At 37.6% G+C, this 13669-nt stretch overlaps 2 protein-coding genes across 6 annotated transcripts in view; both read right to left on the bottom strand.

Annotated features, from left to right (window-relative positions):
• The window catches only part of LOC136256889 (uncharacterized), a 49482-nt gene extending 43320 nt beyond the window's left edge, over positions 1–6162 (bottom strand). For 4 of the 5 annotated variants that reach the window (XR_010701711.1, XR_010701710.1, XR_010701709.1 and 1 more), the window contains exons 1-4: positions 6039–6162; positions 5767–5897; positions 4831–5085; positions 2688–2996 (exon numbers count right to left, since the gene is read on the bottom strand). Coding sequence is in view for 2 of the 5 variants with exons in the window: in XM_066049947.1 (XP_065906019.1) it covers positions 2688–2996; positions 4831–5085; positions 5767–5854 (652 nt within the window). In the remaining 3 variants the exon portion in view is untranslated. The remainder of the gene's footprint in view (positions 1–2687; positions 2997–4830; positions 5086–5766; positions 5898–6038) is intronic. The other variant, XM_066049948.1, reaches the window with a different exon arrangement.
• A 393-nt stretch (positions 6163–6555) lies between these two features.
• Positions 6556–13597, bottom strand: LOC136256897 (alpha-ketoglutarate-dependent taurine dioxygenase-like). Its single transcript, XM_066049962.1, has 5 exons — positions 13478–13597; positions 13010–13424; positions 11065–11204; positions 6810–6965; positions 6556–6751 (listed from the first exon to the last, which is right to left on the bottom strand). The coding sequence occupies exons 2-5, from the start codon at positions 13392–13394 to the stop codon at positions 6608–6610; spliced, it is 825 nt and encodes a 274-aa protein (XP_065906034.1). The 5' UTR covers positions 13395–13424; positions 13478–13597; the 3' UTR covers positions 6556–6607.
• Positions 13598–13669: the final 72 nt, after the last annotated feature.

Genomic DNA, 13669 nt, shown 5'->3' with positions numbered 1-13669 from the left:
CAGATCAGTACCAATCTTGACAATTTGAGCAAAACCAGTAGAATCGATTTTCTATTGAAACCACCGATTCATGCTACCGATTTTTCTAATCACCATATCTTCAAACATACTAAACTTCTTCTTTCATTTCTCTGCTCCATTTACAAAACAAGCTAAAGTACAGTGCCATTTCTTTGCCTGGTGCCCATTAAAACTATGAGAAGCCATACAAATATGTGCAAGTTAGCTGTTTTGATTACTGAAACTTACACTTAAACTTACCAGAGGTCCTTGGGCAGAAAACAATGAATAGTGCTACACCATATCAAATAGACTAAACTATTAGAATCTCTGCTACAACAGCCTACAAACCAGGCAAGTCTTAATAGAGCATGCATTAAAATAATTATTTGTGAGTGCTGTCACTGCAGATTGACTGGGTGGTGTAATTGAGGCCACACCACCATTGGTATTGACTTCAGTAACAATGCTGTGATCATCATTCAGCTAACAATTGACCAATTAGAAAGCTATAAGAACTACCTGTACAAGATCAGTCATCATATTAGTTAACTGATATCAGATTGGTACAATATTGGTAGATCGGTAATAAATTTCCTAGATCGGATCAGTATTGGTAAAGTTCAGAAAAGTTGAATCAGTACATCTCTAACAGAGACCACACCTCTTAACAATCTAGCCATTTACTTAACAGTAAACAAGATGACCTATTGGTCTAGCTAGCTGCACAGCCCTTGGCCGACTTGAAATACTCTACATACAACAGATATTCTAATAGAACAGTCACAAGTTACACTGTAGCTAGCTGTGCTAACTAAAAATTGTTAATTTAAAATGAAGTAGGGATCTATGCAAGAAGAAGTGGTGAAACAAGAGATGAACGATGGTATTACAACATAGTTCGGTGGGAAAGTCCCTACTGCTATAACAATTGTTTTAATCTATGCCAAAGTACAGACTTCCCACCAAGCTATGTTGTTATACCATCATTTATCTCCTGTTTCATTACTTTTTATTGCATAGATCCCTACTTTATTTTTAAAATTTTTAAATACCAGTATAAATAACTAGAGTAGGGACCATCGATAAAAAGTACTGAAACAAGCTGGAGTAGTGCATGATACTAAATCTAGTGTTGGGCAGTACGTGACATTTTTAATACTGGTATTCGGTATTGAGAAAATACCCCAGTATCCAGTATTTCATGGTATCCTGGAAGTCAACAAATAACGCACTTTTAATCAACCTGGTATTGCTTTATTTGTGATAAAAACAATCAAGTGTTAATCTGTAGTTACTATACAAAGTTGGGTATATACCACAAGTAAAAGTTACTCATGACTAACAGGTATTAAATGCATATTACTAACATCTATACAGTTGTTGATACAAGTAGGCTGGTACTAGGTTGTAATCACAGTTTACTGTTAGGTTGGCCTTGTGTCACATCCAAACCCCATCAATACATAACTTAATTAAATGCCAAGACCTGATGTCTGGCTTCCCTCATAGCACACTACACTCATTCAAATATTACTGGTATATTTGAAAGTCAGTACCTTTCAAACGGTTTGATGAAAATACTGCAGTATACGGTATTTTTGGTATAACTAAATCACAGTAAACAATAAGAAGTGTTATATCCTTACTGTGCTCAAGATACCATAATGGAAATGCACAGTAGGAATATAACACTTCTTATTTTACTGTAATTTAATATCATGCACTACTCCAGCTTGTTTCAGTACTTTTTATCAATGTGCTAAGGTCCCTACTCTAATTGAAAATTCCAATTTTTTGTGTACTTGTTTGTTAACTTTTTTTGTAAAATAAAAATTATGACTACTGAACCCACGCATACCTCATCAAAAGAAAGAAATGGTGCTATGCACCCCAGCTATCAATTATCACCTGAAAAGTGAAGTATCCATTATGCTTCATTGTCAACCATGTTCAACCTGTTTCACAGCATTACAATCAAGAACTGTTTGAAAAGCACCTCTGCAATCAAAGTAGCCATTATGAAAAATACGGATGATTTCACGAAGTGCACATGCTACCACTAAATCGGCACCTTTCGCTGTCAGCAAAGATGAATGGGACACAAAGATGTACACTGGTAAGTCCATGAAGAATGCATTGTATGTACTGCGGTGTACCAAAAGGCACATATCCAGCTGAAGTGACGTGGAACAGTGAAAAAATCAAGCCTGTATCCTTAGCCATTATCAAGTTACACTTGTCAGAAGGAATCAGTCAGTCAGCAGAAAATTCTGTTTAATAACTTGCTGAAAGTATTTTGGATCGATCTGAAGGCTTGTTAGGGCCTACTTCATTGTCATCAGGGAAATGTGAGGCTGGTTTTTGGGTGATGTATTTTCATGGGCCGCGTGGTCCCTACTATACAGTACGATAACAGTACTATTGCACTGTATGATATATAAATAGAAGGCAGCAACAATTTGAGTGTTAAAGGTAAACTGTCAGCTACAAAACTACTGGGAACAGGTCCTTGTTAACCCACGTCTGCTACAATACTGTATCCAGTGGTGTAGGCCTGGTTTTACCTGTCCAAAATGCCCCAGCCAGTGGTGACTCCCACCCATCACCGTTAAGTACAAGTTTATGCATATACGTAATTATAATACATATGAACGCGTGTACATTTTACATACATACAAACACACCTGGTAGTACATTGAGATTACCAGACACACATGACTCTCCACATTTGTTAGATGCACAATAAGTATAATTTCCTGAATCATAACTTATGGAAAGATCATGGATTACCAGTGAGCTATACTGACTACCACCACTAGTGAAGTTAAAGATAAATGCACGTCCACTGTCATTTAATGGAGCATGGAATCTTGACCAACTACTATGAACCAAAGGTGGACTGCTCCTAACAATTTCTACTGTAAAATTAGCAGCATATCCAGAATATAAATCTGCATAATCAGGGAAGTGTTTAAATAATACTGGAGCAGAGCCTGTGACAGAAACAAATTAAATAAAGACGCTGATAAATACATTTTAGTACATATATTCACATTGTAATTGCTACAACATAAGAAACCATATATGCTTATTTGCTACCTAATGGATGGTGGAGTAATAGGTAAACAGTGCATAGGCCAGATTCCAATAGATCAGTATAGCATGTTTTGGACCTCCTAGCAACTACAATATCACTAGAACCATAGATATACTAACCTTTACACTTTACAATGGGATTGGAAACGGAAGTAACTCATGTGACGTCTCTGTACAAATTCCCAATGTGACGTAATGAGCTCGAAAAATCATCCATGTTTTGCTTGCGCTAGTTAGTCACCATAGATACTGTCCGTAGTTACGAGCGCGATATTATTTCTAATGGCTTTATTTGCCAACTATTAGCAATTTGTCGACTTTTAACTTGATGAATTGGTTAACCTAGCCTTGTACACAATAACAGGAATGCGTGTGCAACCACAAGAGACTGTTGTTCGTAATAAACAAGCCACCAGTATGTCAAGAGGTAAGCGAATTATGTTATGGCCTCACCGTCTCATTTTTGTAGACTTTTCACAGATTCTCTGTGTTGGGAAGCAGCTTAGGTAGCTTTGTTTTGAAATCTATATCAAGTGTGTAGTGTAATAGGCAACTTGGAGTTATTGTATCAATTGTCATATTTATAAAATTACTGCTTACCACTTTACACTTGTGGACTTTTAGTAGGCCCATGACCGATGCTAGATATCAATTTACCATACCATCAACTACTACCACACTTGGGGGGTGTAAAGTGTGTGTTGAATTGCTCTGAAACCAAAGCTGTATGGCACGACACAATCTTCTAATAAGACACAAAATTTTGAAGAAATCATCCAAGCCACATGATTAGACATCCATCAAAGAACACCAAATGACAGTGTACTGATGACTAACAAGCAAGAGCTCAAGATGCACTACCAAATTATATGTTTAAACAGTACGTGTACTTTCAAAAGAAGTGACATAAACATTTATAGCTAGCTACATTGCACACATAATTCATAATCAACGTACACATATTACACTGTACAGTTAAAATATTCAAAGTGTATGGTTTCTTTGTTAGTTAGTGTGACGGATTGTCGACTTAACACAGTCTGGCTGTACTGGTGCAGCTACCTTTAGCCAACTCTGTAGCAATGGTGAATGGCTTGTGTAATTAACTGAAGCCATACTGGGACCAATCAATCATGTTTATCCACTTTGTAGTATAATGCCACGTAAGTACTGAAGCTTCCATACAGGCCTCCTGCAAATCTATGAAATCATAGAATGACCTGGACTGGGAATTGAAGAATGTGGCCTGGTGGACCAAGTGTTCTATTAGCTAGTTGCAGACACACTTGCAGGACAGTATGGTACGGTATGGAATACATCTAAAGTCCGTTCTTTCAAATATACGACTCAGTACAAGGTCACGGGTCGTTGAAATCAGTCACTAAACAAACTGGATAAATCATGCAACAGCATCCAATGTGTCACTACCGAAAATTCGCCGAAATACAGCTCTTGCAAACTCTTCAAACTTTTGTTATTGTCCTGGGAGACTTAACTGCTTCATCCTGAAGTGAAGTTAGCGACAAACAGATAAACTACGGACACACCTGCTCGCCATCATCGTCCTTAGCAACCACACTATGATGCAAACCGAAACACGGATGTTATAGTGCGCGAGTTCCGTTTCCAATCCCTATGTGTATAGTATATCTATGCTAGAACACATATCTAATACTGCATCAAATACACAATACTATTCAATACACTTCCCCTTAGACATAACATACTCACCATTACTTAGAACATTGATGGCAGAGTATCCAGTATTATGGTTAACATCAGTAACCGTGCAATTATACTCTGTGGATACATCAGTAACTGTTACCACAATAGTTCTATTGGTCTCCTCTAAAGGGAACCACTTGTACTCTGGCTTAGTGGCATTAACAGCATCACAAGTGAGTGAAATCAGTGCATTCTCACACACTAAACTATCAGTCAATGTGACATTGGATGTGATGTTCACTTGTAGGTCACTTGATGATGCTACAAATGTGACAATTGAGAAGAATAAACTCACATAGGTATGTATGTAAAGCCTACAGCAGCTGCACAAAACACAGCTATTGCTATATGGATAATATTGAGACAAATTGGGAAATTATTCTAACTATATACATGTTTTTTCTGAGGTGGTCGTATTTGCCTACAAGATCGCTTTTACTATAGACAACCTGAAAGAATACGGAATGATGGGATATTTAGAGTTGACAGTAACTAGATGTGGGCATTGGACAGGAAACAGAGAATTTATTTGGAGTGGCCTAATCAAGAAAAATTTCTTTCTTACGTACAGTTAGTGTGTTTGATAATTCGCTTACATTTAGTGGACTGCTGGAACAACCCGTTAACAGCCTAAGATGGGCACAATAATATAATCCAGCTGACAGAACATTAAGAGACCAAATAAGAGGCAGTACATTCTCCGTACCAGTCTGACTACCGTGGGGTTGGCCACAGCAGATATAAATTGAATAGTAATCGAATGGCATGACTTTAGTACTGTATTGTGGATACTTGAAACCCCGCCCCTGTATGCATGTGCATGGATAGTCGTTTGTGGAACATATGTCGCTACAATACCATCATCACACATTATATCACGATATATATAATTAATACTCTGACTACGAAAAGAAACTGTATACGTGTCTACGTTGACCTCACCTTTTAAAACGATACTAAACATCATCAACGTCATAAGTAACATAGTTGCTCTTCCCGTACTACTTATTGTATCGCTACGCCTATCCATATCTCCGGTAAGGAAGTGAATCTGCCACCTACATGCATGTCATCTGTGAAAACGAGCAAAAATGCTGATACCCTATCACATGTACTGATGTACTACAAGGCTTGTAGTCAGTCACGTGGTGTGAGATCACAGCATAGTTATATTGAACTTACTGGGGTTTATAGATCTTATTACATACACATACCTCAGGACTATAACTGTATAAGGACCAGACGTCAGCCTGAGACGTGTATTGCTACTTCCTGCCCCTAATCCCAGCAGCGCGATCAAGATTTTAAATTAAAACCACGCCTCCTGCTAATTTAGTCCCTCCCGCCCCCTCGCAGAGAGGCGAGTGGCGAAGACCAGGCCTGGCACCTTAATCGGCTTAAACTTCATATTTTTCAGAGGAATGACACACCACTAGATTGCATGCTTATAAATTTTTTTGTACTCATCAACACCATTGCCATATGCATGCCTACATCTACAGTTGCAGAGTTGCTCCCTAACTCTGTTTAGTGGTGCAAGCATAGACTATGTCACATGTACATGTGACCACAGATATTATATGTATAATACGTTATGTATGATATCTATGATGTGACCAAAGATTTGTCTGTGTAGTTAGCTAACCACTTCTCATTAGCTATTGCAAACAATGATGTTTTCAGTCAATCTATGGTGACCAGGTCCAGTGAGATCTTTCTGACATGTCACAGTCACATTGAACGTTAACAACAATTGAAAGCAATTAAACAGGTTAGCTACATATTATTTTTGTGGTGTATATTGCCCCTTGACTGTAGTTCTATGCATTATCCTTAGTCCAACTTGTTCTTCAGGTAATTGTGTTTCTGGGGAGGCCTCATGTCCAACTGCTAAGTTATCAGAGATGATGAAATCTCCTTGTGTCCACTGCAGGGGACAACCCATATGTACTTTACAAATATATAATTAACCTCACATTCAGTACCTTATGTTGGTAGATATATTTCCTGTTGTCTCGTACAACCTGATTATGAATTTCTTGTAATAGTTTCTTTGTCTCTGGCCACTCTGTAAACCTTGCCTCAGGTGTATCCCAATCATAAACAAATGAGCTTGTCATTCCCAAGTGAAAACAAAGAGTCTACAGCAACAAAATATTTGTTAGTACAAATACCTTATAAGTATCTGCAAAAGGAACATTTCTATTTATTAGAAGTGTGAATTTTCTATTTATTGTTGTGCTAACAATAATTAATGAACTACATCTTGCAATACACAGAAACGTAACCATGAAGCCACCTAACTCAGGCAAATTTCAGGGTACATATCTTATAAACCCTGGCTGGCCATGGTACATTTAAGTTAAACCATGGCTAGCTATGGTACATTGTAAATGTACCATGGCCTTGATGTGGGTAGGTATTTTGACTTGGTTCATGTTGGTAATGACAATGTTCATTCCAAGCACAGAACATGTTACTATCCAGCTCATCAGTACAAACATATAATATGGGCTTTGCTAATTAATAAAAAGTGAATGAATGAGCTAAAATTATGTTGAAATGAAGGCATACACCTGTAAGAAGCATGCATTCTACAGCACTCAGATGGAAATGATTTATCACCCTTGCCATCCTATGAGTTGAGAAACATTGGTTTAAGGTGAGAACTAGTGGTATAGCATATTCACAAGCGGTTTGCCACATTTTTAAAAATATGGACACGCCCACTTTTTGAGTAACACGAGATAAACACTCTACAGTAAAGCTTACCCCTATAGATGTTTAGTAAACAGTCTGTAAAATGATGCAGTGGCTTTAAAATACTTGTAAAATAATTGAACTTTTCCATGATACTGATATGACTTGCCCGTTCATGTTAACAAAATTAGTCACAATGTTAGTTGCTGCTGTCCCATAATGTACGGATGTACGAAGGCAGCTGTTATGGGCTCGACTTGATCCTCGTCATGATCACTGAAAGCCAGAGCGATTCATACAGTACACGTGCACACCATTCATCATACATACGTGATCTACAATACCATATTCTAATTAAGGCCTAACATACAGATATAAGTGTTACGTCATTGTTCTACGTCTCTACACATGATCGAATTTCACAAGTTGGTCTATATAATAAATTTAGTGGTGGTTTGGGTGATCGATCACCCGCAGGCTCTTAGCCTACATTGGCATGGTACATATCACCTGTATCACGTGCCCTTGTGTTTTGCCTGATATGTACACTCACGCTCTTGGGTGTACATATCAGGCAAGTCAATCGGGCACATGATACATTTATTACACAAAGGTTGTGCATACTATATTACATGGGACAAAAAAATGCACAATATTTTTATAATGCAAAAACTCTTATATTGTGAATAATACAAATACAATTGCAAATACTTTTAGAAGGGCAACATTTAAGTACAAATACAAAATACTGTAGTAATTTAAATACTTTGTTTTCATTAGGTACCATACCGCGGGTTACGTGTGCGAGGTCCAAAATTTATGAATCAAAGCTTAACTCATAAAATTTTCTGCTGGCATATTGAATTTCTTATATTTTCGAGTGAGCAGAGTTTTGCCTAAACCTTCCGTATTCTTAAGTTGCTGTAACTTTGCCATAGTATCCAAAGAGATGCATACATAGAATTATGGAGGACTCATTTGTGTCTCGCATATTTCACAATCACAGAAATTTATGCTGGAGGCTATTTTAACAGCTTCACAAAAAATTGGACCTCAGAAGGCAGGCGCTAGCAGAAAAGACACATGTCGCAAGTAAGTGTGTTATTGTGGTATGTAATGGTGGCTTCTAGCCTTGCAACTGTGGTCCAGCTCGCAGACAGGTAATCAGTTGACTTTTTAAAAATTTTTTTTGGCCTTTTGTAAGTGTTCTCTTGTTTTTAACACTGGATTGATGTTAGATACACTAAAACTATTCCGTAAAAGTAATTTTGTCATGTATAGTATTTCTAGGGTGGTATTTAATGGCACCATTTTGGTAAGCACTGTTTATTTTAGGGGGGAACTCTACTAAACAGTACCACCGCTGTTTGATACAGTGGTTGATTCACTTGTCAAGTGCACTACTGTACAGCAGATTATTTTTATGAGTGCTTTGACTTTTGTTTTATCTTCAATCACATGATTGTCTTCTTCTTCATGCATAGAAGGCATTAATTTTCCATATTGACACTCTCTTTAGAAGATCATAATTATTTAGATGCATGCCACAAAACTATTTCAAGTGTTTATGTTACTGCAAGAGGGCTAGATACCTGTACAATAGCTGCAAATATAAAACGATTGCATAGCAGTCACGCCCTCAAACAATCAGAACATGTTGCCAACGAAGAGTCAATTTTTAGTTCGCTAAAACTCTTTAAAGAATAGTAAGAATTTAAAATTTAAATACAAATACATACAGTTTTCAACCTGCAAATTCAAAAATTCAAATATAAACACTCACTGAGTACTCACTAAGATATGTACTAGCCTACAATTTCTCTGTTGTAATTCTTTTTACACACACACTTACAAACATCATTATAAAACACAAGTTTGTACCTCAAATGCCTCAAATTGGTATATACACTGTATGCACAGGAAGGAAGGTGGGAGGATAAAGAATCTGATAAGCATTCACAGATCTGTCAATTACGATTGACAAAAACAAATGATTGTTATTACACCTATAGGATACACTACTTTGGGATTCTGTACATATATATGTACTGTATGAGCTAACCATTAATACCTTTCGTCAAGTAAACAAAATAACCATGTAGCTAGTTATTAGACAAAATTGAGATATTCTAATAAAACAGTCTTTTCTGTTCTGTGAATGCTATCCCACTAGGGACCTGTGAGAAGGCTTAAAGCCTGTGAATACAGGGAGTCAGAAACATGTAACTGAAACATGAGGAATGCAGAAAAAAATCCCCAGCCCCAGTGGTGTCTATATGCACAAAACACTGGAAAATCCCAATATGGATCAAAGGGCAGGTACCAGGCACATCACACCTAGCACCCAGGGTCATCACCACTGCCACATGTCCATTTTCCTTTAGATTCTACCTTAGAAATGAACTACCGCTGAGTGTTAATAGACCACAGTACGGCTTCCATCTACCAGTGTATATAATCAAACTATTCGAATACACGTGGTCGCCGGTTGCACCAAACTATTTGAACACACGCGTACGTAACTTGCTGTTGGTATCGAACAGTGAGAGCAACTCGAGGCAAGCTATATAGCAATGTGTAAGTCAATAAATATAGTTTATTTAGTAACAATGTTAAACTGAGTTGGGTCATCCAGGTCCTGCTTTATAGATTGTTCAGGTCTGACTCCACATGCTAAATTAAATGTGGACGTGTTACTACACGTCATAGCGTAGCCCTGCTTCTTTCGTGAGCCACGCCCACTTATGTAAATTACTGTCTGTAGACATATGGTAGCCACGCCCATTCATCAGTCTGTAGGTATGCACGAATTCACATCCATTATTGTCTGCAGGCTTATGTAGAGCCACGCCCACTGATCAGTTGTTATTGTATGAGTCATAATCTAGTATAACAGTGCTGTAATTAACTCTTTTAAAATGTTGTGACTGGTTTTGTGAAAAGCAGGCTATTTAGTGGTCATGAGCTTGTAAAAAAAACTTCACAAACAAGTATAAGAAAAAATTAGGAATTTTAAATTAGAGTAGGGACAGTGTATAGTGCTGTAATAAAAAGTACTGAAACAAGCTGGATCGGAGTAGTACGTAATGTCCAAATACTGTAAAACAATAAGAAGTGAATATCCCTACTGTGCTACTTTTTATTTCAGCACTATACACTGTCCTACTCTAATTTAAAATTCCTAATTTTTGTTATACTTGTAACTATTACATATCCCTAGGTGGGAACTGTTATTTGATGACCTTATCCACCTGAGTTGGGAGGTCTAAGTCTCAAACTCTTCAAATTCCATACTGTGTAAATTTCTATGGGGGTTTCATAACCATGATCACATCACCTAAAAATTTCCCGTAAAAAAAAGACTTAAAGACCATTATATGGCAAATTCCAGTTAAGGTCAACAATCAGTGTCTTCAGTGAGACCTTCACTGGAATTTGTCATAAAAGTAGTGACAGTCACTCAGGTCAGTTTTATTGTAATATAAATTTGCACACACATTCTGTAAGCAACGCTTGCATTATCATTTTATGCTTCCTTACTTCTTTCCCAGTCAAAGGATGAGGATATATCAGAGGATGAGTGAGACTACCCCTTCTATCAGACATCATGTATAACTTGTTCCATCTTGTGTACTGATCTGGTGTAAGGGACTGTACTACCTCATTGAGTGGAGAAAATGCTGTGGATGAGAATATACGATCACTACACATAATATAACAGGAAATACAACAGTCTCTACTGCCACACAGTTCTATATCCAATGTTAAGAATCTACATAATGACACAATTTATCAAGTATGAAAATAATATAGCAAAATTACACCTTTGAACACTACAATAGCAATATTAGTCACAAATATTAAATACATTGGCATGAAAGCCCTATCCTCATGGGCAATACAGGACTCATGGGCTTGGACTTATCATTTGTCTTCAACTGGTTTTTTTTCAGCATCACAAATAGGACACTACAACAAAGATTAAGTGTTTCGGACTCTCTTGCGTTTGACTCCTTGCTTTTGTTTAAAGGTTGACTGTACCACACTTATATGTGTAATACCTCAGAATTGCTGTAGCAGCAGTAATCCGTTAGGTTCTGAAAACCCTACATGACATATCGATTCTTCAAGATAATTATCATGGCATGATTTCAACATTTCAGAGCAATTTTTTTTTTTGCATCTGGAACACTACCTTGAATCACATGACATGTTGTATCAGGGAAATGCAAAATTTGTCACAAACTTAGATTTAACAAGCTGCAGGAGAGGTGCAGACCCCTCCTCATACATGTACTGTATGTATACTGCACCTACGTAAGTACCTACCTACTGCATCAGGGTTGAAATTGGGTTGGTCAACTAGCTACAGGTCACAGTCAATCAGGCCTGAATTGCCTTTTAGAAATATACCTGGCAGATTGGATCAACTGTGAAAACCTTGACAATGTAGAAGTGTATGTACACATCATACTGTAAAGCAGTAAATTTCTAAAAAATTCTAAAGGTTAAAGTTTCGAAAAATAACAATGCATTTTCGTCTATACTTTCATAATTTATCAGAAATAGTTAGCTAGCTACAAGGACCAATATTACATCTTAAAAGTGACAATCAAAGAAAGCATATAAATGAAGTTCAAGTGCATGTTTTCTACTTTATAAGTAAGCTAGGCACTGGGCCACCATGCATATGGGAAGGCGAACACAACTCAAGTTATACCACGAGTGATACCATGAGTCTTGAGGCGCTCATTATATCCTAGCCTAAGTGAAATGATAGCAAATACCTGCAAGGGCTGAAAAAAAACACCAACTAGTCATGGCTCAACCCGCAGGCCACTTGGATTAAGGCCAAACATGTTGGTTCAAGCTACGAAAGAGGAAGAGGTAGCTAGACACGATTCTACCAAAAGCCAAATGGGACTCTTTATGTTGAACAATCAAAGCAGCAAATTCTACTGTACATGATCAACACAACCATTGTTAGCTTCCTCCAATTAACTTCATGAATCTTTCTAGTTAATTATCTATGGTGCAGAGTGGTAAAGAGGAACTGTTTCGAAAGTATTTTTTGAACTTTCAATCAAGCACTTTTTTTCCACCTTTAGAAATTTTCCTGCCATACAGTAGTCTAGTTGTAGAGCCCAGCTTCTTTTGCGGGCCACACCCTATTTAAGGTTTGGTGTCTGTAGCCATGCTGACTAATCAATCACTGATAAAATTTACCCGTGTTCAGTGTGGCTATTCTGATATAGTTACTCCATTTTCTTAACACACTATAGCTAGTGGAGTGCCCATATTGTGGTTCTTGACACACGCCTTTGTTTTAATTAAACCGGGTCAGATCCAGGTCTGATCAATCTGGATTACTATATCCGGCTGGATCACCACCTGGGGTAAGAGTCCATTTGATACTAACCCGGTTTTAACCTTGTGCTGCATGTAAAGTTTTAGACACTATGTACAGTGTTCATGCATATAATACCTGTATCTCCACTAGTTGGTACAGACACAATGTGGTACAAAGAATATCCAAATGGTGCTGGTTGAAAACTACCATCAATGTGCCATCCAGTGCGCCCCACCCCCCTACACCCTTCCTCTTCGTTATTAGACACTCTGAACACATCCAGGTGTGGAGACCGAGGATGATTGTAGAATGTGGAGTCCAACTCGCCAAACCATTTACTGATCTCCACGTGTCTATCTCCTGAGATGATGCCTTGGTCACGAAATATAAGCAGCCTGTACTTTGTGACGTCCAGCTTTATCTGAGCGATAACATCATCGTTGACATTCAGCTTGAGGTCAACCCCAAATATTTCTGCACCCACTAATGGCAGAGGTTTTATCGTGTAGAACTGTGACATTCCACCAGTGGAAATTCTACCGATCGAAGCCTACGTAAGGATGTTCATATCTATAATAATCATGCATAAACACTATAACTTACACTTAACAAAACTTCTTGTGATTGCAAACACTGTGCTGCCTGCTCTGACTACAAATGCAACTATCACAACATAAACCCAAACCCATAATCGATTAATTAATATAATACTCTAATATAGCACTCAGTAGACAGCACAGCTGAACCACTTTAACCTTATCAAGTCCTTTATACTTATTAGTTTAACCATAAGGT

Source organism: Dysidea avara, chromosome 5 (assembly GCF_963678975.1).
Source record: "Dysidea avara chromosome 5, odDysAvar1.4, whole genome shotgun sequence".
NCBI lineage: Eukaryota > Metazoa > Porifera > Demospongiae > Dictyoceratida > Dysideidae > Dysidea > Dysidea avara.
Note: the sequence above shows the minus strand (reverse complement) of the source record. Positions and strands in the feature narration are given on the sequence as shown.

What these genes read in the sequence shown, in the direction of transcription:
- LOC136256897 (XM_066049962.1), bottom strand. Translation starts at nt 13,394, where the DNA reads ATGTCACAGTTCTACACGATAAAACCTCTGCCATTAGTGGGTGCAGAA. An exon ending in ACCAACTAGTGGAGATACAG is followed by an intron (nt 11,205 to 13,009) that starts GTATTATATGCA and finishes TCTCATCCACAG; the next exon opens with CATTTTCTCCACTCAATGAG. An exon ending in AATATATCTACCAACATAAG is followed by an intron (nt 6,752 to 6,809) that starts GTACTGAATGTG and finishes TGTCCCCTGCAG; the next exon opens with TGGACACAAGGAGATTTCAT.